The sequence below is a fragment of the Schistocerca gregaria genome, chromosome 8 (genome assembly GCF_023897955.1).
Source record: "Schistocerca gregaria isolate iqSchGreg1 chromosome 8, iqSchGreg1.2, whole genome shotgun sequence".
NCBI classification, from domain to species: Eukaryota; Metazoa; Arthropoda; class Insecta; order Orthoptera; family Acrididae; genus Schistocerca; species Schistocerca gregaria.
The window spans coordinates 325,601,404-325,627,479 of record NC_064927.1 but is presented as its reverse complement, the minus strand read 5'-3'; the positions used below and the strand labels follow the sequence as shown (position 1 = coordinate 325,627,479).

The window sequence follows — 26,076 nt, the reverse complement described above, 5'->3', positions numbered from 1 at the left end:
AAAACTACACACATCACTGTGCTGGCCACGACTGCCACTTGCAACGCATTGAGAACATTGCACAGGTTCCATTCGTGTTAAAATACAGTAGCGCACCTGCAAGCAGTGAATGTTACCACGTGTTTAATAACTGATTTCTGTTTAACCAAATTACCATTTCCTTTCAGTTTTACTGACTGAGCACAATGAAATACTGTGGTCGTATTACGTCAAGTTATTAAAAGGTTCAGGAAAGTACGGCCTGCGAAATTGCTTCCGTCATTTCTGAGTCGGACCGAAGTTGTTCGTTAGATAAAGTGCTAATGTAAGTTAACTTGGAGCTTGCACTTACATTCTACGAGAGTAATGTAATAAGAAAAAGAATGTTTTGATCTGTGGAGCCGCATATTTATACCTCGCCCTTCCCTTCACGCTACCACAAACCCCAATCCCACCCCAGTCGTTGTGAAATACACTTTCCCACTCCACGGCTCCAGTATGACGCTAACAGCGATCACGGACGGTCGTTCATTGTTTACTTGTGCGGTATTAAAACGAGTGAAGAAATTGATCCCCGAAAATGTGATGATCGTAGAGTAATAGGGTTTCTGAACGCAAAAAAAGTCTTTCCTATCGAAATTTACAAACAGATAACCGTTTGTGGAAACGTATTGAATGAGGCTTGAACTCGAAGATGTTTCAACTCACTTAATTGCGGAAGAAAGAATTTTTATCTATAACAACTGTTAGGGCCATCTTTAGTTGCTACTGAAGAACTTAAATCAAGGAACGAGGAAAAAATCCAACATGACAGACTTTCCCTATTCACGGATTGAGTTTGTTCTTGCCTGAAATTTCAAGCGCAGTTCTTTCAAAAAATGTTAGTGGTGACTTTAGGAACAAAAAATGCGTACCATGTGAGTCCCTCGACGTGTACCATGCGGATGTACCGAGAAAACACAAAAAATCAGAGCTGCACTCGGTACGACAAGGATGGCGAAGAGTTTTTGAGCCACATTGTTAATCGTACTTCGCATTTAAGTCCAGAAAGAAAGCGCTAGTTAATCCACTAGTATCATTTACAACCTCCAACGAAGAAATACAAGCAAAATAAATTTGAGCACCTGAAGAGGTTACGGTCAAAGTGTCTTGGGATCAAAATGAAGTATTATTAACCGTCTTTGTGCTCACAGGAGTGACCATAAATGCACCGGCGCACGGCCTGCTCTCAGAAGAACCTTCACCGATTACGCCGCACCGCTCAATCCAAGCAGCGAATAGTGTTGTACAGGGATGTTGTGCTTTGTTAGATAACACTCGTCCACATTCTGCTGCGCTGATGAAGTACCAGTTGCTTATAGCCCGCTCTTGGCCCTGAGTGATTACCATCTTTTTGCCGCATTGAACATTTTTTGGACAGAGAATACTTGGAAATGACAAAGAGCTTAAGGAGGACTGGCTTAAGAGGTTGGCGGCAACCGAGAATCCAGTAGGCATCGGAAAGCCTGTGGAGTACTACAATAAAAACTGAAATTCAACGGTGACTACGTAGAAATATGCCTAAAAAATTAAAAAATAATAATTTTTCCTTGATTATGATCTATACCTGCATTAATAATAAAACTGTAAAACCGTAGCCCGCCGATACGTTTCTAGGCGCTTCAGTCTGCAACCGCGCTGCTGCTACTGTCGCAGGATCGAATCCTGCCTCGGACATGGATGTGTGAGATGTCCTTAGGTTAGTTAGGTTTAAGTAGTTCTAAGGACATCATCACACACACCCATGCCCGAGGCAGGATCTAAACCTGCGACCGTTTCGGTCGCGCGGTTCCAGACTGTAGCGCCTAGAACCGTTCGGCCATACAGGCCGGCTAGCTAACAGAGAATTCACTTGGCTAACATAAACCGAATTACTGATTCAGTGTTCTGCATTACAAACTTACGACACTGCTTTGCATCTTTGGATCGGTATTATTTATATTCTTTGATACGAAAAACGAATTTATTGAATTTTCTTTGTGATTTGGGTGCCCACTCATTACATTCATTTTGGTTTTGATTACAAATAAAGTTCCTAGAAAACTGTAATGTCTTTCTGAACACACCAGAAATGCTAAAAGACTGATGAGTTTGCAATATCAAGAATCGAATAAAAATCATGAGGCAAGACTTGGTACAGCTCAAGTACATCAAGCTTTAACATTCTCTTTTCTGCACCCATGGAGTCTCAAGGTCACTTCTCTCCAAGGTAACATCATAGAAGCGAAGTGGTAGAGGCGAGCGAGCTTTTATACCAGGATTCCCACTTATTCCTGACATTCTACCATTTCCCTTTAAACATCTGTAATTCCCGGAGAGCTCATATTATACCATCACCGTAAATAAAGCAGAAGGCCAGACGCGGTGTTTAGTGAGCGCCTACCTTAGTGGTAGACGCTTTTGGTACTGCTAACTCAATGAGCGTCTCTGCCATGTTAGTGAAGCAAACAAGCTCTTCGTTCATGAGCCCAATCATAATGCTTCAGACGTTGTATACAAGGTAGCTTTATAAGTTAAAATTAAATTCCATAGTTATGAAATCACGGGCACAGCTATGAGTAACTATCCAAGAAATACCGAGTTTCTCAGCTAGTCTTAAATAAAATATCTGGAGAAACAAAAGTTGCACACTTTTAGAACTGTGTTGGAAGATTTGAGACAACTTTTTAAACGAGTTGACAATTTCATTTAGATAAAAGGTTTTCCAGTCTAGAAGTTAATTTTGTTTTCGTACAAAGAGCGATGTCAAATAAATATGACAAACTTGCCAGTTACTGAATTCCTTCTCGTATTACAGGTTCGTGAGGCACCTAAACGACACCATGAGCCCAATAGCAATGACGCAGTTTGTCTTCAGTGTCCTCGTCGCATGTGTGGCGCTATTCCAAGCCACATACGTAAGGCCTTTCATTAACTTTATACATATTTATAGCAACACTCATAAGCAACTCACATAGATGTAATTAGTAGTCAGGAGCGCCCCCGTTTTGCCTGATGACGACTGCGGCGCGTCGTGCAAGGTGTTCCATGGTTCACCGTACGCGCTGGCTAAGTCACCTGATGCTCCAGCGCCCAACCACTGCCCACAACCGACGGAGGTAGGCCGGAGCTGGGTCCAGAAATCACACATCTCGCTTAGTGGAGTCCCAGAGGTGCTCAAGGTGTTAGGGTCAACAGACCTGCAGGGTCAACCAAGAACTGACAATGTGAGACCTGAGTTACTCCCGACATCAACAATGTTCAAATAAATCCACGGGAAAACTGCCAGGCAACATTCCCGCAAGTTACTTGAACAATTTCTTTGACATATACTCTATTAGCATTATTTGAACAAGTACATGGAGTTTTCTCTAAACTAACTCGGTAAGATTCCAGAAAGATGTTCGCCTATTTTTATGCCGGCACGGTAACTCAGCGTGTTCGGTCAGAACTGACTGGCCTCTGTAAAAAAAAAAAAAAAAAAAAAAAAAAAAAAAAAAAAAAAAAAAAAAAAAAACTGAGTGGAGGGATCAACAAAAGAACTTTAACGGATGTCATGTGACGTCCGCAACGACCAAACACAACGATGAACAACGAAAAAATTCAAAAAAAAAAGAACAAGAAATAAGCTGATTGGTAACGTGCTTGGCTGCCACGCAATGGGCCCGGGTTCGATTTCCGGCCGGGTTGGAGATTTTCTCTACTTGTGTTGTCCCCACCATCACTGAGCCGCAAGTCGCCCCGTATCGCGTCACCTGAAATTAAACTTGCACCCGGGGCACGAGCTTCCCCAGACGGTGTTCTCTCGGGCAACAATGTCACACAATAATTGCATTTTCAGAAGGATGGGATGATGAATTGTCGTACTGAATGCACAGGTACACAGCAGATTGTTACAGCTGAACAAATAGATAAACATACTCGAACAGTAGGTGCCAGTATAATTCAGCGAGTTTTGATAACACCAGACAGGTGACATTTTTATTTCATGTCAAAATGGCCAGTTTGAGTCCAAAGCGACACAATAGGCTGAGTCTGAGGTAACTGAGCTAAAACATCACCCAGTAGATACCTTAACAAAATATACAGTAGTACTTTAACAAGTCACAAGTTGTAAATTACTGTACAGTCCACATTGCTCCCCTTTCCTTCTTTTACGTAAGAATCACACTTTCAGTTACGTACACAGCAAGTGCACGATATATTTAACCTGATAATAAATTGACCACATGAAGTTCATAGAAAATCGTAACATGAATAAAATTCATAAGCTTTTTCACATTTACACTACGCAGTGTTTTACTGTACATTTCTGTTCGATGTTACAACGATGAAGATTTACGATAGACCCTGTTTTTTATGCTAAACGTAACATCTCTATATGCGCTCCTTTCTCAGGGCTTGGATTCATTTCTGTATCTTAGAATACAAGCCTCTAGCATGTTCTAGAAACAGTTGTGGTTCTAACTAACATTTACAATGATTTTCTGTTTTCCAGTAAGCAACAATTTAAACAAAACGGCGTCTTTTGAAGTTTATACAAAAGTAATGATAATATCAGTAACACAGTTTGTTCCAAATAACCACGAAACACAACTTCCGAAATTTTCGAATTTGCCACGTTCATAAGATAGTAAATATTTAGGTATTTCTGCAACGTGGCCGTATTTACGTGAATTTAAGTATTTTTCTGAAACACAGAAATTTTCTATTAGGTTAATAAATAAATTTCGTGAACAAATACGTAAACAATACTTCAAAAATGTCAGATATATGTAGCACTTTTTGTAAGTCATGTACAATTGGATCTGTAGGACAACGTTTCTCGTAGCATAACATTATCTCACATAAATATAAAAAATTATTATTAGCTTATGGACAAATTTCTAACGAGGAAAATTTCGCAGATGCAGCAGTGTATAAAGCACCACTAAGAAACATGAATCTCATACTCGTTAGTTGAAAATCAGCATAAACATTACCGGAAAAAAGGTACTGTCGGAAATTTCGGTAAACGAAGGAGGTCCTTGGTTGCCTATAACTCATACCAGTTGAAGGAGTAGATCAACCTATCGTCCTTACATTGAAAGTAAATATTGCTATTGTGTCAGCAGTGATTTTCGAATATTTTCAAACACCCTCGGATTAGCTTGTAAATCTTGACTGTACATCTCAGTGATCAAGTTCTTCAATCAACCCAAAGGATTAATGTCAGGTGACTTTAAGGCCATAGCACAAGTTATGTTTGACCTAACCGCCTTGGACCGTCTTGTGTCAACAGCAAAATAGGCCTGTGTCCCATCATGCATATACCACAGCCTATAACGTCACGCAAAGTAATGTACGACACGGGCGAAGTTTTAGCCCTGTTAATGGGTACTCAATCGTAATGTTTAAATTTCAATTCCACTGGTACAGAACAATATTTTATGCCGAAGTTAATGGTGGCTTGTAATCATAATTTCGGAGTTATTTCGCAGAAGGAATGAGATTTAGAAATGTATTTCCGTTACGGAGTTACAGAGGAATTACGGTCCCTGCCAAAGAAGGACGGATTGCGTACCTCAGCGATACAGACTGCTGTACCACGGCTGTAACCACAAAGGAGAGTATCTGTGTAGAGATGAAACTTATCCGCAGTTGCTGAAGATGGGTAGCAGCCCTTTCAGTAGTTGCAGGGAGAATAGTTCCGATGGTTCACTGCTCTCACAGTGTAACGTTAGCCAACATGGCTTTGCTGCGGTGGTATTCCAAACAGTTGACAGAAAGGGGAAACAACTACCGTTATTTTTTTCCCATGGTCTCGAATTCTACTGCATGCCTTAAAGATGACGACGTCCTCTTTGGTAATATACTACTGAGGTAAAATAGTACCCCATCCAGATCTCCGAAAGATTTTGGAGCCAGATTTTAACCTGTAAGACATTTCCAGCGGCAAGTTTGGACTATGACCATAATTCATTAATTTTGAATAGTGGATTAAAACTGACAAAATTGTAAAAAAGATAGAAATCAAGGGAATGGGATTCGATAAATTGAAAGAGACCTGAGGTAAAAGTTGACTCAAGCACAAAAACTGGTTCAAGAAGGGGAAAGGAATACTGTTGAAGATGAATAGATAATAGTGAATGTGGCCGAAGATCAAATAGTTAAAGAGACAACGCCTAATATAAATCCTTAGCTATCACAAGTGATATCGAATGAAAATGCTGAAAGGAGAAAATATAATAATTCAGCAAATGAAGCAGGACGAAGGGAATACACACGGCTATAAAATGAGACTCACAGAATGTGCAAAATGCAAGGCTATATAAACATATGTAACTAGGTTAAAAGAACGATGTTATCTTTAGGAAAGGTAAAGAGATCTTTGGAGAAATGAGAAGCAGCTGAATGGACATGAGCTCAGACAGCTAGACTCAACTAGGCAAAGAAGGGAAACCTGTATGTTGGAATGAATGCATAGAGAGTCTATGAAAGAGAATCAGATTTGAGGACAATATTATGGAAAGAGAGGAGGAAGCAGGTGAAGAGGTAATAGCAGACACGATACTGCGATAAAAAGGAGTAAACTACATTCCACAGATCTATCGAGATCCTTTGGAGACTAATGGCGAGAAAAGGTAATCCATGTTACAGGGCAAGAGAATTAAGACCGGTGAAATACCCTCAGACATCAGAAACTATATAATAACTGCACTACACTTATGTGGAATTTAGGACGCAGGAATAAAATAGAGCGAGCGAAAAATTATTTACAACTTGCAGAGAAACTAGAACGCAGTTATAAGAGTCACAGGAGGACGCTGTACAGAAGGATGTGAGATGTTATACAGTCTGAGCATTCGGTGAAGAAAACTAAGGAGAAGTTTGGAAAAGGAATTAAACGTCAGGGAGAAGATAAAAGCTTAGCGGTTTTCCGATGACATTGCTATTGAGTCAGAGACGGTTAAGGAGATGGAACAGCAGGTGAACGGAATTGATAAGCCCTTCAAAAAGAAATTATAAGATGAACATCAGTAAAATAACTGATCATGGCGAAAGTAGAGTACATATGAATAAAAGCGGTTCTGAAAAAGAGGAATTTGTTCACATCAAGTATAAATATAAGTGTTAGGAAGTATTTTCTAATGGTATTGTCTAGATTGTAGTCATATGGAATTTAAACTTAAGAACGACGAAATTGAACTTTTGCACATGTGCTGTTGTTACAGAAGAATGCTGAAGTGGGTGCATCGAATGACAAATGAGATACTAAATCGAACTCAGGTAAAAGTAAATGTGTGGCACAACTTATCTAAAATAAGGGGTAGATTGATAGGAGAGTTCACGAGGGACCAAGGAATTGTCCATTGGGTATTGGAAGGAAGTGATGGACGAAAATTGTAGAAGGAAATAAAGGCTTGAATACACTAAGCCGATTTAAATTGATGTCGGTGCGGCACTTATATGGGGATGAAGAGTCTTGAACAGGATAGACTAGCAACAAATCTTCGAGCTAAGGACCACAAAAACAACCATGAAGAAAACAATACTATTTAGCATTGATTTTGAAAGAAAAAACGTCCACCCCCATTAGATATAGATTTACGTATTTTAATGGGTATTACCAAGAACCCGAGGAAGGGCAACGTATGTCTGATGGAGAGGAGACGAAGCAATGGTGAGATAGGAGGGGGAGGATGGATGGGGTGGAAATGATATGCCGCTTGGTGCTGGGGGGAGGGGGGCAGGAATGTTCTCCAGCAATCCCAGCACATGAGATCACTTCCATCACTTTCCAGAACGGATCCCTTTTAACTGGTGGGGGAATCTTCTAACGTGGCTTCCGACGTACTCGTATTCCACCAAAAGCCTGAACCGTCATCTTCTTGAGTCTTTAGTCGAAACTACCGTTCAGCATGCTCTTAACGGTGGATTCCTGACGTGATGTTAATCTCTGTGCCGTGAAATTGTGAGGCATAAAAGTGTAGATGTGAAGCTAGACGGAAGGTGGACTGGGATTCGACGTACTGTCGTCGAGAACATTATTATAGATGGAGCACAAGCTCGGAGTGGGAACTATAGAAAAGGAAATCTACCATCCCCTTTCAAAGGACCGATCCTTGGACTCGTGCTAAGTGATTTACGGAAATAATCCAAAGCCTAAATATGGCTGGCTGGCCGAGGATTTGACCCGCGGTCTTCGAGTACACGAACCTAGTGTTTTGCCACTGCAACACCTTGTTTTGTGACCTGGGGAGCAGTGACTCCTGTACCCATTATTGAAAACGTCTATCTTTATTGTTATGCCCTGCCAGATCGCTATCTGTCACTGCACTGATGAATAGTTTGAGGGCAGGGGCCTGTGTATCCAACACTCTAGACACAGCAGCACGTTAAGTGCGCAGTACCGAATCCACATCTGCGTTAGAGTATCTTAAGTATTGGCTAGTAACGTTCTGACTTTAGAATTTTAAAACTACAATATACTTACGTTTATGATGTAGGGAAATATAAGTACTATCCGTTTCGTGCCACTAAAATTTGTTTACATCAACATTTATCACCAAATAGTATTGGAGATTTTCAGCTGTCCACGAAGAAATAAAAGAGATGATTATTTAACAATAAAAATCAGTCGAACAACTACAGAATCAACAGAATCTGGCGTACATATTTTACCTCAGGATAATTAATACGATTTTATGTGTCTAGAAAGGACACACACACACACACACACACACACACACACACACACACACACACACACAAAGACATGAATTCGACATCTTATCACCCATTCCCACCCCCACTCCCACCCTCACCGATCACCTTTCTCATCTTCTACGACCCCCATGATCCAACAATCTACACAGACGCGAGGTGGGGTCCAGTGCACAGTAAGCTATGTTTAGTGAAATACAAAATTGTGACTTGCAGTTGATGTAAAATGTATATTACATCTGTTTGTTGTTTACGTGAGAGCCAACATACACACGTAAAGAACAGTAGACCTAACAGAAAGTAATTGTAAATTGTCTAAACAGTTAGATAACCTTAATATGCTTCCAGGAAATACTTAATATCTCACAACAAAATGTTTTTAGATTGACTTATCCCTTACATTTCTTTGCAGATTCGCGGAGATTGCTAATACCATTAAGTAAAACAAGTCTGAAAGCATTCAAGTTGCATAAGGCATAATATTTATTGCTATCTATGCGGAAAAAAAGATATACATTACAGTATTAGAAGTCTAGATGCATCCAGCAAAGAGGAACCGTAAATTTACGACCAAATGTAATGAACCATCGTAGTCAACAAGCTGATAAATTACTAATTAACGAATAAACAACTTTTAACATATCTGATAAGTATTAAAATGTCCGAAATAATCAACTTGATCATGACATAAACTTCTGTAGGTCACAGAGACAAAACATTTCAGTTATTTCGCTTGTCATTAAAAACTGAAAATCATAAGGTGATGGACGTATCCTGTACTATGCAACATACTGGTTTATTATTCTATCCACCATTAGTCTGTGGGCATCACAATTAATTTATTAGTAATTCGACAACAATCTATCTTCACAGACTCTACGTCGGTATTCTCTCGTCTGCCACTAAGATGAGAGGGGAAGGATCAGATGCTGGCTGCAAGGTTCCGAGCAGGGAGTCGGTTGCGAAGGAAGCTACCCACTGATTTTCAATATGTGGTTCATAAACCACTGACAAACATGGGCCCTTTATATCTGTGTAGACAGCTATACTCCTCAATCCGTCCTATGGTGTGTGGCGAAGACTGCTTTGTCATTTCCCCTAATTCCTGTTTCAGTCGTGGATGGCTGGCGGGATGAACGATTGTTGGTAACCCTTCCTGTGGGTTCGTATCTCTCTAGTTCTGTCTTCATCGTCACCTTGTGTGATATTCGTTGGAGGAAGCAGGTTATTGGGAGACTTCAAGGAACACATTCTCTGGATGAACGATTGTTGGTAACCCTTCCTGTGGGTTCGTATCTCTCTAGTTCTGTCTTCATCGTCACCTTGTGTGATATTCGTTGGAGGAAGCAGGTTATTGGGAGACTTCAAGGAACACATTCTCTGGAAACTAACAGTAAACCACATCGTGCTATAGAGCGCCACTCTTACAGCGTCTGCGTTGGAGTTAACTTAGCATCCCTCAGTGCTTTCCCGCTTAATAAATGAACCTGTAACGAGACGTGCTGCTCTTCGTTGATATTTCGTATTTCTTTTATTAGTCCTATATGGAACGGATAGCAATCTGAAAATCAATGTAGAGTGTTTTGCAAACTACGTCCTTTACTGATTAACTACATTTCCTCAGATTTTCCAATGAATCTCACTCTCACATAAGCCACACACAAAACTGATTTTGAGTGGTCGTTCCACTTCAAATCGCTCCGTGCACGTACTCCTATGTATTTACACTATGTGATCAAAAGTATCCGGACACCTGGATGAAAATTACTTACACGTTCGTAGATTCCTCCATCGGCAATACTGGAATTCAGTATGACGTTGGCCCGCTCTTACCCTTGATGACAGCTTCCACTCTCGCAGACATACGTCCAATCAGGTGCTGGAAGGTTTCTTGCGGGAATGGCAGCCCATTCCTCACGGAGTGCTGCATTGAAGAGGGGTATCGATGTCGTTGGGTGAGTCCTGGAATGAAGTCGGCGTTCCAAAACATCCCAAAAGTGTTCTATATGATTCTCAGCTCAGGACTCTGTGCAGGCCAGTCCACTACGAGGATGTTATTGTCGGATAACCACTTCGCCACAGGCCCTGCAATACGAACAGGTGCTCGATCGTGTCGAAACAGTTTGAAGGAAGAAGGTGCTTACAACATGAATGTAGGCCTGTGTTATGATAGTGCCAAGCAAAACAACAATGGGTGCAAGCCCCCTCCATGTAAAACAGACCACACCATAATACCACCGCCTCTGAATTTTACCGTTGTCGCAGCTTACGCTGGCAGATGACATTCACCGGACATTCGCCATACCAACACCCTGCCACCGGATCGCCACGTTGTGTACCGTGATTCTTCACTACACATAACGTTTTTCCACTGTTCAATCGTCCAATGTTTACGCTCCTTACACCACGCGAGGAGTCGGGCATTTACGGCCTGATGCGTGGCTTATGAGCAGCCGCTCGACCATGAAATCTAAGTTTACTCACCTCCCGCCTAACTATCATAGTACTTGCAGTGGATCCTGACGCAGTTTGGAATTCGTGTGTGATGGTCTGGATAGATGTCCGCCTATTACGACCCTCTTCAACTGCCGATGATCTCCGTCAGTCAACAACGAGGTCGCGCTGTACGCTTTTGTTCTGTGTGTGTCCCTTCACGTTTCCACTGCATTGTCACATCGGAAACAGTGGACCTAGGGATGATTAGGAGTGTAAAAATCTCACGTACAGACGTACGACACGAGAGACACCTAATCACCTGACCGCGTTAGAAGTCCGTGAGTTCCATTCTGCTCTCTCATGATGTATAATTACTACTGAGGTCGCTGATATGTAGTACCTGGCCTTAGGTAGCAACACAATGCACCTAATGTTAAAAGCGTATGTTTTTTGAGTGTCGGGATATTTTTGGTCATATAGTGTATTTGGAAATAACTTCTTCCAGTGATTGTTCCGTAGTAGTGTAATCATACAACAATGCGCCTTTCCATCTACTTACGGCCACCACGTTTCGAATCATTTCTGCTGAGGATCAGCTAGCAGTCCCAGTAACAAGGCTTGATCCTCTGTAGTTCTTCTATTTCGCTACAGTTTTCTAGCAATGCGACATGTCTGTGCACAACAGCACCATCCGCGAAAAGCCTGAAGTTCCGATGCCATGTACTACATCATTTGTGTATGTTGTGAAAAGCAATGGTCCTGTAACACTCTCTTAGATATGAAGACATCTCTCTGTTGATAATGACATGCTGTGCTCTGTTCGTTAGAAACTCTTCAATCCAACCACACTGTCGGTCCGATATTCAGTACGGTCGTATTTTGTTAATTAGGCGGCAGTGCGGAACTTTACCGAAAGCCTTTCGGATGTCAAGCAACACGACACCTATCTGGGTGACAACGTCTGCTGATTTCTAGGTCTCGTGGACGAACAGACCAGCTAGGTTTCACAAATCGTTGTTTTCGGAACCGATGTTGATTCCCATAAAAAAGATATTCGCTCTCTAGAAATGTCACAGAATGGGAGCATAAAACATGTTCCAAAAAATCTAGAAACTCTTCAATTCAACCATTCTGTTAGTCTCATATCCCGTACGCTCGCATTTTGTTCTTTCAGTCGCAGGACGGAAGTTAATGGAATGCCTCCCCGAAGCCAAGGAACACTGTAGTTACCTGGACGCCTATATCTAGCGCTTTCTGCATATTGTAGACGAACAGAAGTCAAAAATTGCGGGCATAAAACAAGCTCCGACATTCTACAACAGACCGTCGCCAGAAACACAGACATACAGTTTTATGCATTCGTTCGACTACCATTTTTGAAAACTGTAATCACCTGTGCTTTTTTGAATCATTAGGGACAATTCGTTCCTCCAGAGAGCTACGGTACACTGCTGCCAGAAGCAGGGAAATTTCTTTGGCATAATCTACGAAGAATCGAATCGAGCTCCACAAATCACGGAGGTTTATTCTGTCGAGTGATTTCATTTGCTTTCCTATCCCACGATCGCTTTTTTTATATCCGTTAGTTTGGAGTTCTTGTGACGATTTAAACGAGGAACTACAGTGCGATTATCGTCTGTGAAATAGATTTGGAAAAAATCATGTAGCATTACAGCCCTTTCTGTGTTATGCTTCTTTTCAAAGGCATTACAGTTACAGTGTGTCTAGGTATATATTATGTCATCCATCCGTTTGCTGATTTTACATAAGACTAAAACTTCTTGAGAATTTCTGTCAAATCCGTAGAAAAATTTCTACTTTCGATTTCGTTGAGCACTTCACGCATAACGCATCTTAGGCTAATTTTGACTTTGTTTAGTTTTTGTTTCTGTGTGAGGCTCTGGCTATTTTGAATTTTGTAGTGTAGCTCTCTTTGATTTCGTAGCAACTTTGTAACACGATTGTCTAGCGACGTTTGGGTTTTTCCGTCCCTGACGACTTCGCTCGGCACCTACAGGTGCAACGTGAATTTTACAATGTTCTTGAGCTTTATTCATGGTTGCTGATCACTGTCAGTGGCCCATATGAAATTTTCACCTTTCAGGTAAATTGAAGTCAGTTCCTTATCGCTCGGACTAAACAGACACATGGTCCTACCTTTCTTTATTTTTCCATTTTTAGCTTTATTCAGTAATGTTCTAACGCATTTATGTTCATTATACCTCGTATTACAGAATACAAATCATTTCTAACTCATAAACTCACTATTTTTCTAATGAATACCCCAGAACGTCCACACATACTGACTTTACTTGTGGAAGCCGGTACCTTCTCCTTCTGGCAGTATCCTTTCCTGTGACAACAGCCGCCGACTGATTTGTTGCGAAATAAAGTTATCTCTGGGACATTTCTCTGTCACATAATGTAGTGCACGTACTACAGTTCGGATTCTTGACTTGCATGGTGCCCGTACATGTAAAAGCGCCTCTGTTAAAGATGATTTCCTTACTGACTAATGCCCAGCAGTATAGTAAGATTGCGCATTCAGACTTCCGTTCAGGTATGATTCTATAAAGACATATATTCGCAATTATAAAAATGGATATCCTTTCGTATCTGATACGGTTTGTTATTGTTAACTGGAAACATTTCTCAACAGCAGATCTAACGCAACATCTCTTAAGCATCATCTACATTCCTCCTAATAGGACTACGGCATACAACAGTTGACTGTTTATATCTGGTATTACATCGTCCCACATAACATTGGATCAAACCAGTGGACAAGTGATGGTCCCCAGTTATCTAGGCAAACTTACCTTCTGCAATCTGGAATTTTTTTAAAGAAATTGAAACTTTGAAATGTCCCCTTAGAAAAATTTATACACGACTGTGCTTAAACTGACACACAATATTTTTTAGCGCAACGCAATCTGACTTTCAATAATCCCTACAAGAGAATGGCCCTGACTAACATTAACCTATATGTTTCACAAATCACTTACCTCACAAAAATCTTCGTTACTCGAACTACTGCAATACAGCGAGCGCCACTACTGCCAGCTAACTAAAAGATTCAAACTACGGAAGTCACTAACTACTGATAGGCACAGTTAGCAAATGAAAGATTTTAATAGAGAACAAACACGTCCACCAATGCCGGCGGCTCACCTCCAACTGCGCAACGCTACGCGCTGTTAGCATCCAGCTGCCGCTGCTCGACACTACAATGGCAGACAACAATGCAAACCAGCCACAGACTGCACACGGCAAAGCCAGTGATTTTCTTACAGAGCGATACGTGGCGTTGGTGTTACCAATAAAAAAACCTAAACATCCTACTTACAACTTTTCTATCCGCACACGTCACTATCATGCAAAGACCTGTTCTCTTTGGTAGTTATGAAATACACAATTGTGCGAGGAACCTTTCATGAATGAAATATCGGTTTGCTAAACTCGATTAAGTCACACACAGCATGTAAACAGAATGAAAACTCTGCTACATCAATCCTCGTAGCCGGCCGCTGTGGCCGAGCGGTTCTAGGCGTTTCAGTCCGGAACCGCGTTGCTGCTACGGTCGCAGGTTCGAATCCTGCCTCGGGCATGGATGTGTGTGATGTCCTTAGGTTAGTTAGGTTTAAGTAGTTCTAAGTCTAGGGGACTGAAGACCTCAGATGTTAAGTCCCATAGCGCTTAAAGCCATTTGAATCATTTTGAATCCTAGTCACAAGTACCACTCTGCTATTCATTCTGTTACCATACCTAAGGAATATTACTTATCAAAACGACTGGTCAAGTCTGTAATTATAGGAAACATTACCTTGTCTTCTAGAGCAGAAACAGGGAGATACACTGAAGAGCCGAAGAAACTGGTACATCTGCCTAATACCGTATACCCCCCCCCCCCCTCCGTGCGCGCAGAGGAGCTGCAACACGACGTGGTATGCACTCGACTAATGTCTGGAGTAGTGTTAGAGGGAACTGAGACCATGGCTGTCCATAAATCCGTATGAGTACAAGGGGCTGGAGATGACATCTGAAGAGCATGCTGCAAAGCATTCCAGAGAGCCTCAAAAATGTTCGTGTTCAGGGAGTTATCTAGCCAGCGGAGGTGTTTGAACTCACATGTGTCTTCCTAAAGCTGCTCTGTAACAATTCTGTTCGTGTGCAGTGTCGCATTGTCCTGCTGGTATTGCCAAGTCGGTCTGAATGCGCAATGGACATGACTGGACACAGGTGATCTGACATGATGCTTACGTACGTGTCACATGTCAGAGTCGTATCTAGACGTCTCAGGGGTCCCATATTATTCCTTCCTCCCCGTCCCTCTCTCCCACGCCATTACAGAGCCTCCACCTGTTTGAACAGAACCCTGCTGACATGCAGGGTCCATGGATTCATGAGGTTTTCTCCATACCTGTACACATCCATTCACTAGATGTAATTTTAAACGAATCTCGTCTGACAAGGCAACATGTTTCCAGGCATCAACAGCTCAATGCCTCTGTTCATGGGCCCAGGCAAGACGTAAAGCTTAGTGTCGTGCAGTCATCCATGGTACACGAGTGGGACTTCAGCTTCTGACATGTGTGAGACTGAGCTATCTTCTACCACAGTTGCGCAAGGACGCTCTGTGAGTGTTTAAGGAATTTGTGTTGAACCTACGGGCTGCAAGGTATGAAGACACCAGCTCACCATGCGGAGTTGAGAAGAGTGCAAGTAGTACGGACCGTGCTGTAATCCGATAGTGATCTCAAGTCGATTCCACTGCACTCCCTGTAAAAGAAATGTTATCGCTAACAAAAATTAATGTACGTGTTCAGGCGTAACCATATGTTAGCAAAAATGAATATCTTGTATTTTCGTTATTAAGATTTATTTTTACTTGAAGTATGACTTCATGACATAGCAATCATAATTATAATATGTACAGGGTGGTAAAATATTGGTACTGGGTATTTACAACCGTGAAGCGAAATTGCTAACTATTCTAAGGTTCTTTAATAGTAAGATGGTTGATGGCCATGTCTGGGGGTCGATTAAATAGAAAAAAAATTCAATACAATTGTGGCCAGAAATATCTATTAAGCTAAAATGCACGATGAAAGTACCCAAAAATGAATGTGGTTTGTATGGAGTATACAAATATAATAGCAGGTATAAATGAACAAGTAAAACAGTTTAGTGACTTCAGAGTATAAAGAACTCTCCAGTGGCTGATCAATCCTTTTCGTTAGAACGGATATATCTGGTGTTTTCCTTTTAATTAAGCTCGACAGTGGTGGATATGTTCAACCGCAAATCATGTTTGAATGTACGCAAAAAATAAGAGAGACAGAGACGACCACAGTTCTCAGTGTCAACTGAGTATCACTTGCTGGCGTAGTGTGAGCGCGCGTGTTTACCTTTCCTTGGACGCACCAGTGGCTGCTGTTGGCATGAACTGTGAACGTGAGAATCTGTTCTAAATCTCACTCGACCGTTAAACACCATTCTGGTACATTTCCTATGTGTTCGGTGAAGTCGAGACTCCTAGTTAAATTTATTGGCGTGGTACAAGCTAAGTGGTTGGAATAGCACATACGTCGCTGCCTTCAAATCGCTCGCAAGCGTTAACTGTCAGCGATCTGTTCAATTCTCTATACCAAGAGACTTGGCAGTTCAGCTCCTTAAGAGTTGTAACGATCCAGTGAACAAGTGTCCACATAATTACTCTCGCAATCGTCTCGGCTCAGCGCGAGTCACCTTGCTCAGACGCACGACGATTTGTTGCAACAGAAGAGTAAATTTTTCTGTCTACATTTTTCCTATATCAAAGCTGGTGGCCACGTTTTTTTCTTTCTGGCTAATCACAGATTTTGTTCTTGTTATAACTCCACCTACTACAGTTTCAGTAGCCTACCACAGACACCAATTCTTTCGTAAAGAAAAGTTTGACTTTTGCTACGTAATACTGAGACAAACACCTTTTTTCTACGTGGGATATTGCACAGGTGGCTACAGTGGATCACAAATGTTTTGAGTGGTTTTTTTTCTGGACACCTATCTGCCATTTCCAGCAGTGTTCCTGCAGAAAAGCTTTCCGAAGGGTCGTTGTTAAAACCTAGATTTATTGGGTGTTTTCCATAGATAAGGGGCCGGCTGGTGTGGCTGAGCGGTTCTAGACGCTTCAGTCTGGAACCGCACGACCGCTACGGTCACAGGTTCGAATCCTGCCTCGGGCATGGATGTGTGTGATGTCCTTAGGTTATTTAGGCTTAAGTAGTTCTAAGTTGTAGGGGACTGATGACCACAGATGTTAAGTCCCATAGTGCTCAGAGCCATTTGAACCATAGATAAGGGCGGCTTTCGCTGGCATCCTGTGCAGTGCCAATTTCATCACATTGTGTCCAGTGGGTGTCCTGCTTTGGAGGTTCCGGCCAAACATGGGACGGGACGTTGCCATCGTAAAATTCTACTTTCCTCAGAACTGCACCTCATAGCTTGGGTCTGGGAAATAACTTGCATGTGATTAATAGTGTGAGTGTTAATGGTTTATATTCACAAAATGTCAGCTTATTTATTCGATTTGCCAAGCATTAAAATTCTACATTTTCCTGTAACTATGTCGTGTGCCACATTGATTTAACCGGAATTGCTTCCGGAATTCAGTGGATGGTATGTTATTTGTCTGACACCTTGCATGCTCTGAAAGCCCATATGGCCATATCGATGATGATTTGTTGAATGGCCAATGAAATTCTCCTGGGTTTGAGGCCGCATTGTCAACTATAAAATTCCGACGTTTCGGCGACTGTTGCAAGAAGCCTTCCTCAGGGTGTATTGCTAACTGCTGAATTACCACCATTTTGGTTACTTGTATACTATGGAGGAGTACTGTCGTTGGATATGAAGGCGAGGAGGATGGGTAGTAGATGTTCCTTTATTGGTCTTTCCATTAAGTGTAGTAATTGGCGGAAATAGAAATAGCAAATCGTACTGGTAACATGAATAGAGAAGACGGGTACCTACTTCCAGCGTCTTGGCTGGCAGTAGTAACATCTTTGCGGAAGGACAGCTCTCTCTAAGCAGCAGGCGCGCGGTAGGCCACAGCGGCGGAGCTTACACAGAGTGCTGACACGCCCTAGTCGATACTATGCAGTTAGTAAACAACACTGCGCTGCAGTCGCTGCGCAGTTCCTATTCGCCGACTTCCGCCAATGGCAAGCAATAAAGCAAACACCTAGGGAAAACGCCTATTTCCGCCAGTGACAACACTCAATGCAAAAACCAATAAAGGAACATCTAATACCCATCCTCCTCACCCTCAAATACAATGGCAGCACTTCTCCATGGTATATAAGTAACCAAACAACTGCACATTTAGCAGTTAGCAGTAGATCCTGAGGACGGCGTCTTGCTAGAGTCGCGCAACGTCGGACACTCTGTAGCTGAAATGTGGCCTCAAACCCAGAAGATTTTTATTGATGTGACAATGGCCGTTGAAGCCTACGTTTACATTTTGTCGAATGATTCACACACTCATACTTGTTGATGGCCCAGCACTAAAATCTGCAGCAATTTGCGGAAAGCTTGCACGTCTGTCACGTTGAACGATTCTCTTCAGTTGTCGTTGGTTCCGTTCTTGCAGGATCTTTTTCCTAGCAGAGCGATGTTGGTGATTTGATGTTTCACCGTATTCCTGATATTTAGGGTATACTCGTGAAATGGTCGTATGGAAAAATCCCCACTTCGTTGCTACTCCAGAGATGCCGTGTCCCATCACTCGTGCAGTGACTAAAACACCACGTTCTGATTCACGTAAATGTTGATAACGTGCCATTGTGGCAGTGGTAACCAATCTGACAACTGTTCCAGATACTTGTTTTATATAGGCGTTACCGACTACAGCGCCGTTTTCTGCCTGTTTACATATTTCTGTATTTGAATATGCTAGCCTATCCCAGATTCGTTGGCGCTTCAGTGTATGTTACGTACAATTCTCAGTACAATTTTATGAAAGCAAACCCTTTGCTGCTTTCATTCTTCGCTTACTTTCTTTCTCTCGTCAGTATAACTCAGTGCAATGAGGCCTATTAGCACACCACATCACACACAAGCGGAAGTTCATCTTCACTCCAGAACAGAGTAGAACGGAATCAGACCTACAAGAACCTTTGTTCCACCACAAACCCGGAAGTCGTGCAAGCAAATTCTGCGCCCTCAGTCCTCATTGCCTAAAGCTGTTCTTTTCTCAAAGACCTTAGCCAAGACAAAGTATGATAGTAGAAGCACTGCATATACAGGGTGTTACAAAAAAGTACGGCCAAACTTTCAGGAAACATTTCTCACACACAAATAAAGAAAAGATGTTAAGTAGACACGTGCCCGGAAACGCTTAATTTCCACGTTAGAGCTTATTTTAGTTTCGTCAGTATGTACTGTACTTCCTCGATTCACCGCCGGTCGGCCCAATTGAAGGAAGGTAACGTTGACTTCGGTGCTTGTGTTGACATGCTATTCATTGCTCTACAGTACTAGCATCAAACAAATCAGTATATAGCATTAACAGGTTAGTGTTCATCACGAACGTGGTTTTGCAATGTTTACAAATGCGGAGTTGGCAGATGCCCGTTTGATGTATGGATTAGCACGGGGCTATAGCCGTGGCGTGGTACGTTTGTATCGAGACAGATTTCCAGGACGAAGGTCTCCCGACAGGAAGACGTTCGAAGCAATTGATCGGCGTCTTAGGGAGCACGGAACATTCCGGCCTATGACTCGCGACTGGGGAAGACCTAGAACGACGAGGACACCTGAAATGGACGAGGCAATTCTTCGTGCAGTTGTCGATAACCCTAATGTCAGGGTCAGAGAAGTTGCTGCTGTACAAGGTAACGTTGAGCACGTCACTGTATGGAGAGTGCTACGGGAGAACCAGTTGTTTCCGTACCGTGTACAGCGTGTGCAGGCAGTATCAGCAACTGATTGGCCTCCAAGGGTACACTTCTGCGAATGGTTCATCCAACAATGTGTCAATCCTCATTTCAGTGCAAATGTTCTCTTTACGGATGAGGCTTCATTCCAACGTGATCAAATTGAAAATTTTCACAGTCAATATGTGTGGGATAACGAGAATCCGCACGCAATTGTGCAATCACGTCATCAACATGTTCTTCCACCTACGCTCAATGGAGCACGTTATAACAATTTCATACGGGACACTTTACCTGTGTTGCTAGAACATGTGCCTTTACAAGTACGACACAACATGTGGTTCATGCACGGTGGAGCTCCTGCACAATTCAGTCGAAGTGTTCGTACGCTTCTCAATAACAGATTCGGTGGCCGATGGTTTGGTAGAGGCGGACCAATTCCATGGCCTCCACGCTCTCCTGACCTCAACCCTCTTGACTTTCATTTATGGGGGCATTTGAAAGTTCTTGTCTACACAACCCCGGTACCAAATGTAGAGACCCTTCGTGCTCGTATTGTGGACGGCTGTGATTCAATACGTCATTCTCCAGGGCTGCATCAGCGCATCGGGGATTCCATGCGACGGATGCATGTATCCTCGCTAACGGAGTACATTTTTCAAAATGAGACAAAAAATTCAGTCTTAACGTCTCGCGTTGTCTCTTCAAAACCATACATGGCATGATGGTTTACAGCTTCGCTGTATGAGCACCTTTGCATTAACATATCGCACATCACACAGTTACTTCAGCGAAAATGTTTTCTCCAGACGCTACCTACCGATAGTTCCCTCTTTCTCCTCTCCAATAGTTGTGGATTGTATATCACTAGCGATTCCAAAAATGTTAGTTATGCTTACTTAAGGTAGAAAATGTTATGGTTGTTAATCTTACAGGAAATTAATGCTCCTTTTCATACTACCACTTACCTCCTCACAAACTAAGCACTCCGCAAAATGGAAACTATTAAGTATTGTTAGGAATCTACTTTCGGAGCGATGATGAGTTCTGCAATAAGAGACCTGAAACCAACCCAGTGGAAACCGTTGTTTCGCGTCGCTTGAACTCGTTTAATGTAGGTGCTTTCTTACTATCGACTCACGTTTCTGACTGTACAGGTAATTTAATTTCGTAGATACGGCAGCTTTACAAAGTGAAAAAATATTTTTTTCTGATGTGGAATTCCCGTGTCTTCTTTTTACAGGGCTCAGACATCACTGGAGTTGTAAGATGCATCTCTTTTCTTCCCATACCGGGAGGACAGGTTTACCTCTATTGTTGGGCTGCTCATCATGTAACCGAACAGGTGAGAACTACTTTAATTTGACACCGACGGCAAAAAAATTGCAACACCAAAAATGAGTTGTGCGACATAAACGAATGCCGGTAGGCACGTTTCTACATCCGAAAGACGATGTCTATTTAAATATCGCGGCAGTCGCATAACAGTGTCACTATGAGGATGCAGATCAAGTTTGCTTTAAATATATACATCTACATCTACATACATACTCCGCAATCCACCATACGGTGTGTGGCGGAGGGTACCTCGTACCACAACCAGCACCTTCCCTCCCTGTTCCAGCCCCAAACAGAACGAGGGAAAAATGACTGCCTATATGCCTCTGTACGGGCCCTAACCTCTCTTATATTTGTGGTCTTTCCGCGAAATGTAAGTTGGCGGCAGTAAAATTGTACTGCAGTCAGCCTCAAATGCTGCTTCTCTAAATTTCCTCAGTAGCGATTCACGAAAAGAACGCCTCCTTTCCTCTAGAGACTCCCACCCGAGTTCCTGAAGCATTTCCGTAACACTCGCGTGATGATCAAACCTACCAGTAACAAATCTAGCAGCCGCCTCTGAATTGCTTCTATGTCCTCCCTCAATCCGACCTGATAGGCATCTCAAACGCTCGAGCAGTACTCAAGAATAGGTCGTATTAGTGTTTTACAAGCGGTCTCCTTTACAGATGAACCACATCTTCCCAAAATTCTACCAATGAACCGAAGACGACCATCCGCCTTCCCCACAACTGCCATTACATGCTTGTCCTACTTCATATTGCTCTGCAATGTTACGCCCAAGTATTTAATCGACGTGACTGTGTAAAGCGTTACACTACTAATGGAGTATTCAAACATTACAAGATCGTACTCGTCTGCATTAATTTACATTTATCTACATTTAGAGTTAGCTGCCATTCTTTACACCAAATCACAAACCTTGTCCAAGTCGTCTTGTATCCTCCTACAGTCACTCAACGACGACACATTCCCGTACACCACAGCATCATCAGCAAACAGCCGCACATTGCTATCCACCCTATCCGAAAGATCATTAACGTAGATAGAAAACAACAGCGGACCTACCACAGTTCCCTGGGGCACTCCAGATGATACCCTCACCTCCGATGAACACTCACCATCGAGGACAACGTACTGGGTTCTATTACTTAAGAAGTCAATACACCCTGTAATGGTCGTGAGAGTTAGTTACCTTTGAGATTGGCCATACTGAGATGTTGTTAGTAAGAAAACCCTTTAGACAGCACAGATGCCATTATCGACACCTCACAAAGTTTCACTGAGGACGTCTAATGGGACTATGAGAAGCTGAATGTTCCTTCTGCGATACAGCAGTAAGACGTGCCAGGACTGTAGTAACTGTACATGAATGCCGACAGCGGCCGTCACGAGAATGTACAGTCACAAGAAGATCGGGATCCAGGCGGCCACGTGGCACTACCAAGAGGGAACACCATCGTGTTGGGCCTATGGCTCTGGCATCAAAAATGGTTCAAATGGCTCTGAACACTATGGGACTCAACTGCTGAGGTCATAAGTCCCCTAGAACTTAGAACTACTTAAACTTAAGTAACCTAAGGACAACACACGCATGCATGCCTAAGCAGGATTCGAACCTGCGACCGTAGCGATCGCGTGGTTCCAGACTGTAGCGCCTAGAGCCGCTCGGCCACTCTGGCTGGCGCTCTGGCATCATACGCCATCTGCAGCAGTGGTTTGAGCAGCAGCTGGCACCATAGTGACACAATGAACTGTTACAAATAGGTTAGTTCAAAACCATATGCTCTGTAGCCTGAATTCCACTGACCCCAAACCACTGTCATTTGCGACTTCAGTGTCAGGTGAGAGCGCATAGGAGGGCAGGGTGGAGGTCAGTTGTGTTTCCTGATGAAAGCTGGTTCTGCCTCGGTGCCATTGGTTAGAAGGAGGCAGTTGAGATCCTGCAACCAACCTGTTTGCGTGCGAGACACACTGAACCTACACGTGGCCTGTGGGCTCAATTTCGTAAGACAAAGACATCAAATTTGTTCGTCAATCTGGGGATCAGACCCGTTCTACTGCCATTCATGAACAGCATTCAAGGAGTGTTTTTCGAACATGTTAGCCCTCACCCACATACCGCTGTTGTAACCCAACATGTTCTACCGTGAGACGACATGTTGCCTTGTCCTGCTCGATAACCAGATTTGTCTCCGAAGGAGCACATCTCCAGCAGCATCCACAAACAAAATTAACCATCCCTGTATTGACCGACGTAGTGCATCAGGAATGCAACCCCATTGCTCAAACTGACTTCCGACACCTGCGCAACATAATGCAAGGACGTTTGTATGTTTGCTTTCAACCTTCCGGCGGCTACACCGGTTATTGATATATCAGCATATCACATTTGAAATGGCTTTTCTCACGCTTGCATGATGTTGCACGATGCACGATGTTGCAACGTTAACAACTTCAATATGTTACCTAGAAAAAATGTATTCATGACATGTCATTACTATACATTAACTATTTTCTGATGTTTCGACTTTTTTTCCTTCCGAGTACATGGCGTTTCGGTTATGACGCTACAATCTTTCATGGATGAGTGACAAGGATAAATGTATCAGTTTGAGGTAGAAGATCCTGGTTCGGAAACGGTCGAGTTGAAAATTAGAAATGAAAATCGTTCGAAATCTCTGACAGCCCGGTACTGTAGTTGCCAAAATTTTATAGTAAGCAACTTTCAGAGGTGGTTGTAAGGACCAAAACAATAAATAAATACGGACTGTAACACGCTTACTTTAAGAGCTATGGGCACTTGTTCATTAGAAGCGATTTTTTTCACAGTAGCAAATCTCAACAATTTCTAATGCGTATTAAGGTATGTATTGTAAGGCCCCATATTTACTGGTACATTTTTCTTGTTTTGGTCCAAATTACTTCTTCCAAAGAGCTTGTAATAGAAGAGACGCGTTTCGAAGTTGAACCAGTGCTCGTAGCGTTTGAAGTATGCATTTTAGACCCCACGCTTACTACGCCGTTTTTTTTCTACTTTTGGTCTACAGTACCACGTCTGAAAGTTGCCTGCCCTACAATCTTACCAACAACGTACCAATACATCTATTTCACTGTCATTATTGATGGAACGATTTTCGTTCGTAACTTTCGATTCGATCGTCTCTGAATCATGGTCATTTACGTAAAATTGATACTTTTACCCTTCACCACTCTCAGTTTGGAACATCGTCATGGAATCACTTGTATGCACTACATGATAGCAAATAGCTTGAAAGTGACGAATTTTGTTTATTTTTAATTTCTGCATGTGACTAAATGGACAAATCTGATAACTCACCCACTAGCATAAGAAATTCGTATTTAAGGAAACCACAGCTAGAGTGGGTGTGAGTAGGGTAATACAGTAAAATGTATTGCTAACTAAAATCTACTACGATTCCATGCAATAGTTATTTACAAAAATATTAAAATTATCAATTTATTAACAATAAATGGTCTTGGTATATACTACAACTTCCTCTTCTGGACATACTTGGTTCACTCGAATCGTCCTGACTATAATTTTTTGGCATCGACATTGTTAATCGGATTGAGAAAGCAGAAAGATTTAGTATTTCCTGTTTCGTAAAATTCAGTAGTAGGATAAAATGTACTAATATGTGAATAAGAATACATGTAAGCTGTTCTCATCGACATTTTTGAAATGGGGAAGGTAAACTCCAGCACAAGGATGTGGTGTGGAACGGAAAGCCAAGGGTAACAACAGCAACACCGTACACAGTTAAAACTCTTTAACAGAAAATTTATTTAACAATTAGTAAGCTTAATTTGATATAACAGCCTTAACTAATAGTATCTGTTTATGATAATGACGTGTTAAGAAGGAAGAAAAAAAAATTTACGGATCTCTCTCAGCTTGAACAATATCAGATATACTTAAAATAAAGATTTCTTTAAAAAAGGGTAAAAATAATAATCTCCTTAAGGAAGACAAATTTTCTTAATCACTCTATTTCATAAATAGCTTTAACAGATCCCAAGAAAACATTCACAATAATTCTGTTTTAAGTAAGATGTTTGCTTGACATACGTTGCAATTATTAAGTCAATCAACATCTTTAACTACAAGCAACTCCCTGAATTCGTGCCGCAACTTAAGCCAAATAAATACTGACTAAGAAAACGACTGAATAAATTTCTAACATCAAGAATATCAACACAAATAAGACCATTGGTTTTTTCATCCCACAAACAATCATTTCTCAAGACACACAACTGGCTAAAATCGTACAATCAGACTGCAATAACTGCCAAGTAATCTCGTAAAGAACGTACGAAAATGCTGCTATCCATATATTTATACACAGTTCAGTTTCCAAATGGCAAGTAGAATAAGAGGCGCATTAACAGAAACCTTTACATATAATAACTTTTACCCAATTGTTATGACATAACTTAGTCCATAATTAAACAAAGCCAAGTGGCCAACCCGTTCTCCTTCGTCACAACAATATTAAAAATACTGTTACTTCATTGGACAGTTTCCTTCCTCCAGCAGCTAATAGGTCCAGGCTATTTTAACCGCTGCAAGCAACAAGGTGAAAGGATATCAAAGATACGGTTAGCTGATCACTTTGCTAAACTGAGTGACAGTGAGGAATTACATGATCGTCTGAAT

At 41.9% G+C, this 26,076-nt stretch overlaps 1 protein-coding gene across 1 annotated transcript in view; it reads left to right on the top strand.

Annotated features, from left to right (window-relative positions):
• LOC126284904 (odorant receptor Or2-like) overlaps positions 1–26,076 on the top strand; it is a 53,636-nt gene that overhangs the window by 9,057 nt on the left and 18,503 nt on the right. The window contains exons 2-3 of the mRNA XM_049984166.1: positions 2,816–2,915; positions 21,301–21,402. Coding sequence (XP_049840123.1) covers positions 2,816–2,915; positions 21,301–21,402 — 202 coding nt within the window. The remainder of the gene's footprint in view (positions 1–2,815; positions 2,916–21,300; positions 21,403–26,076) is intronic.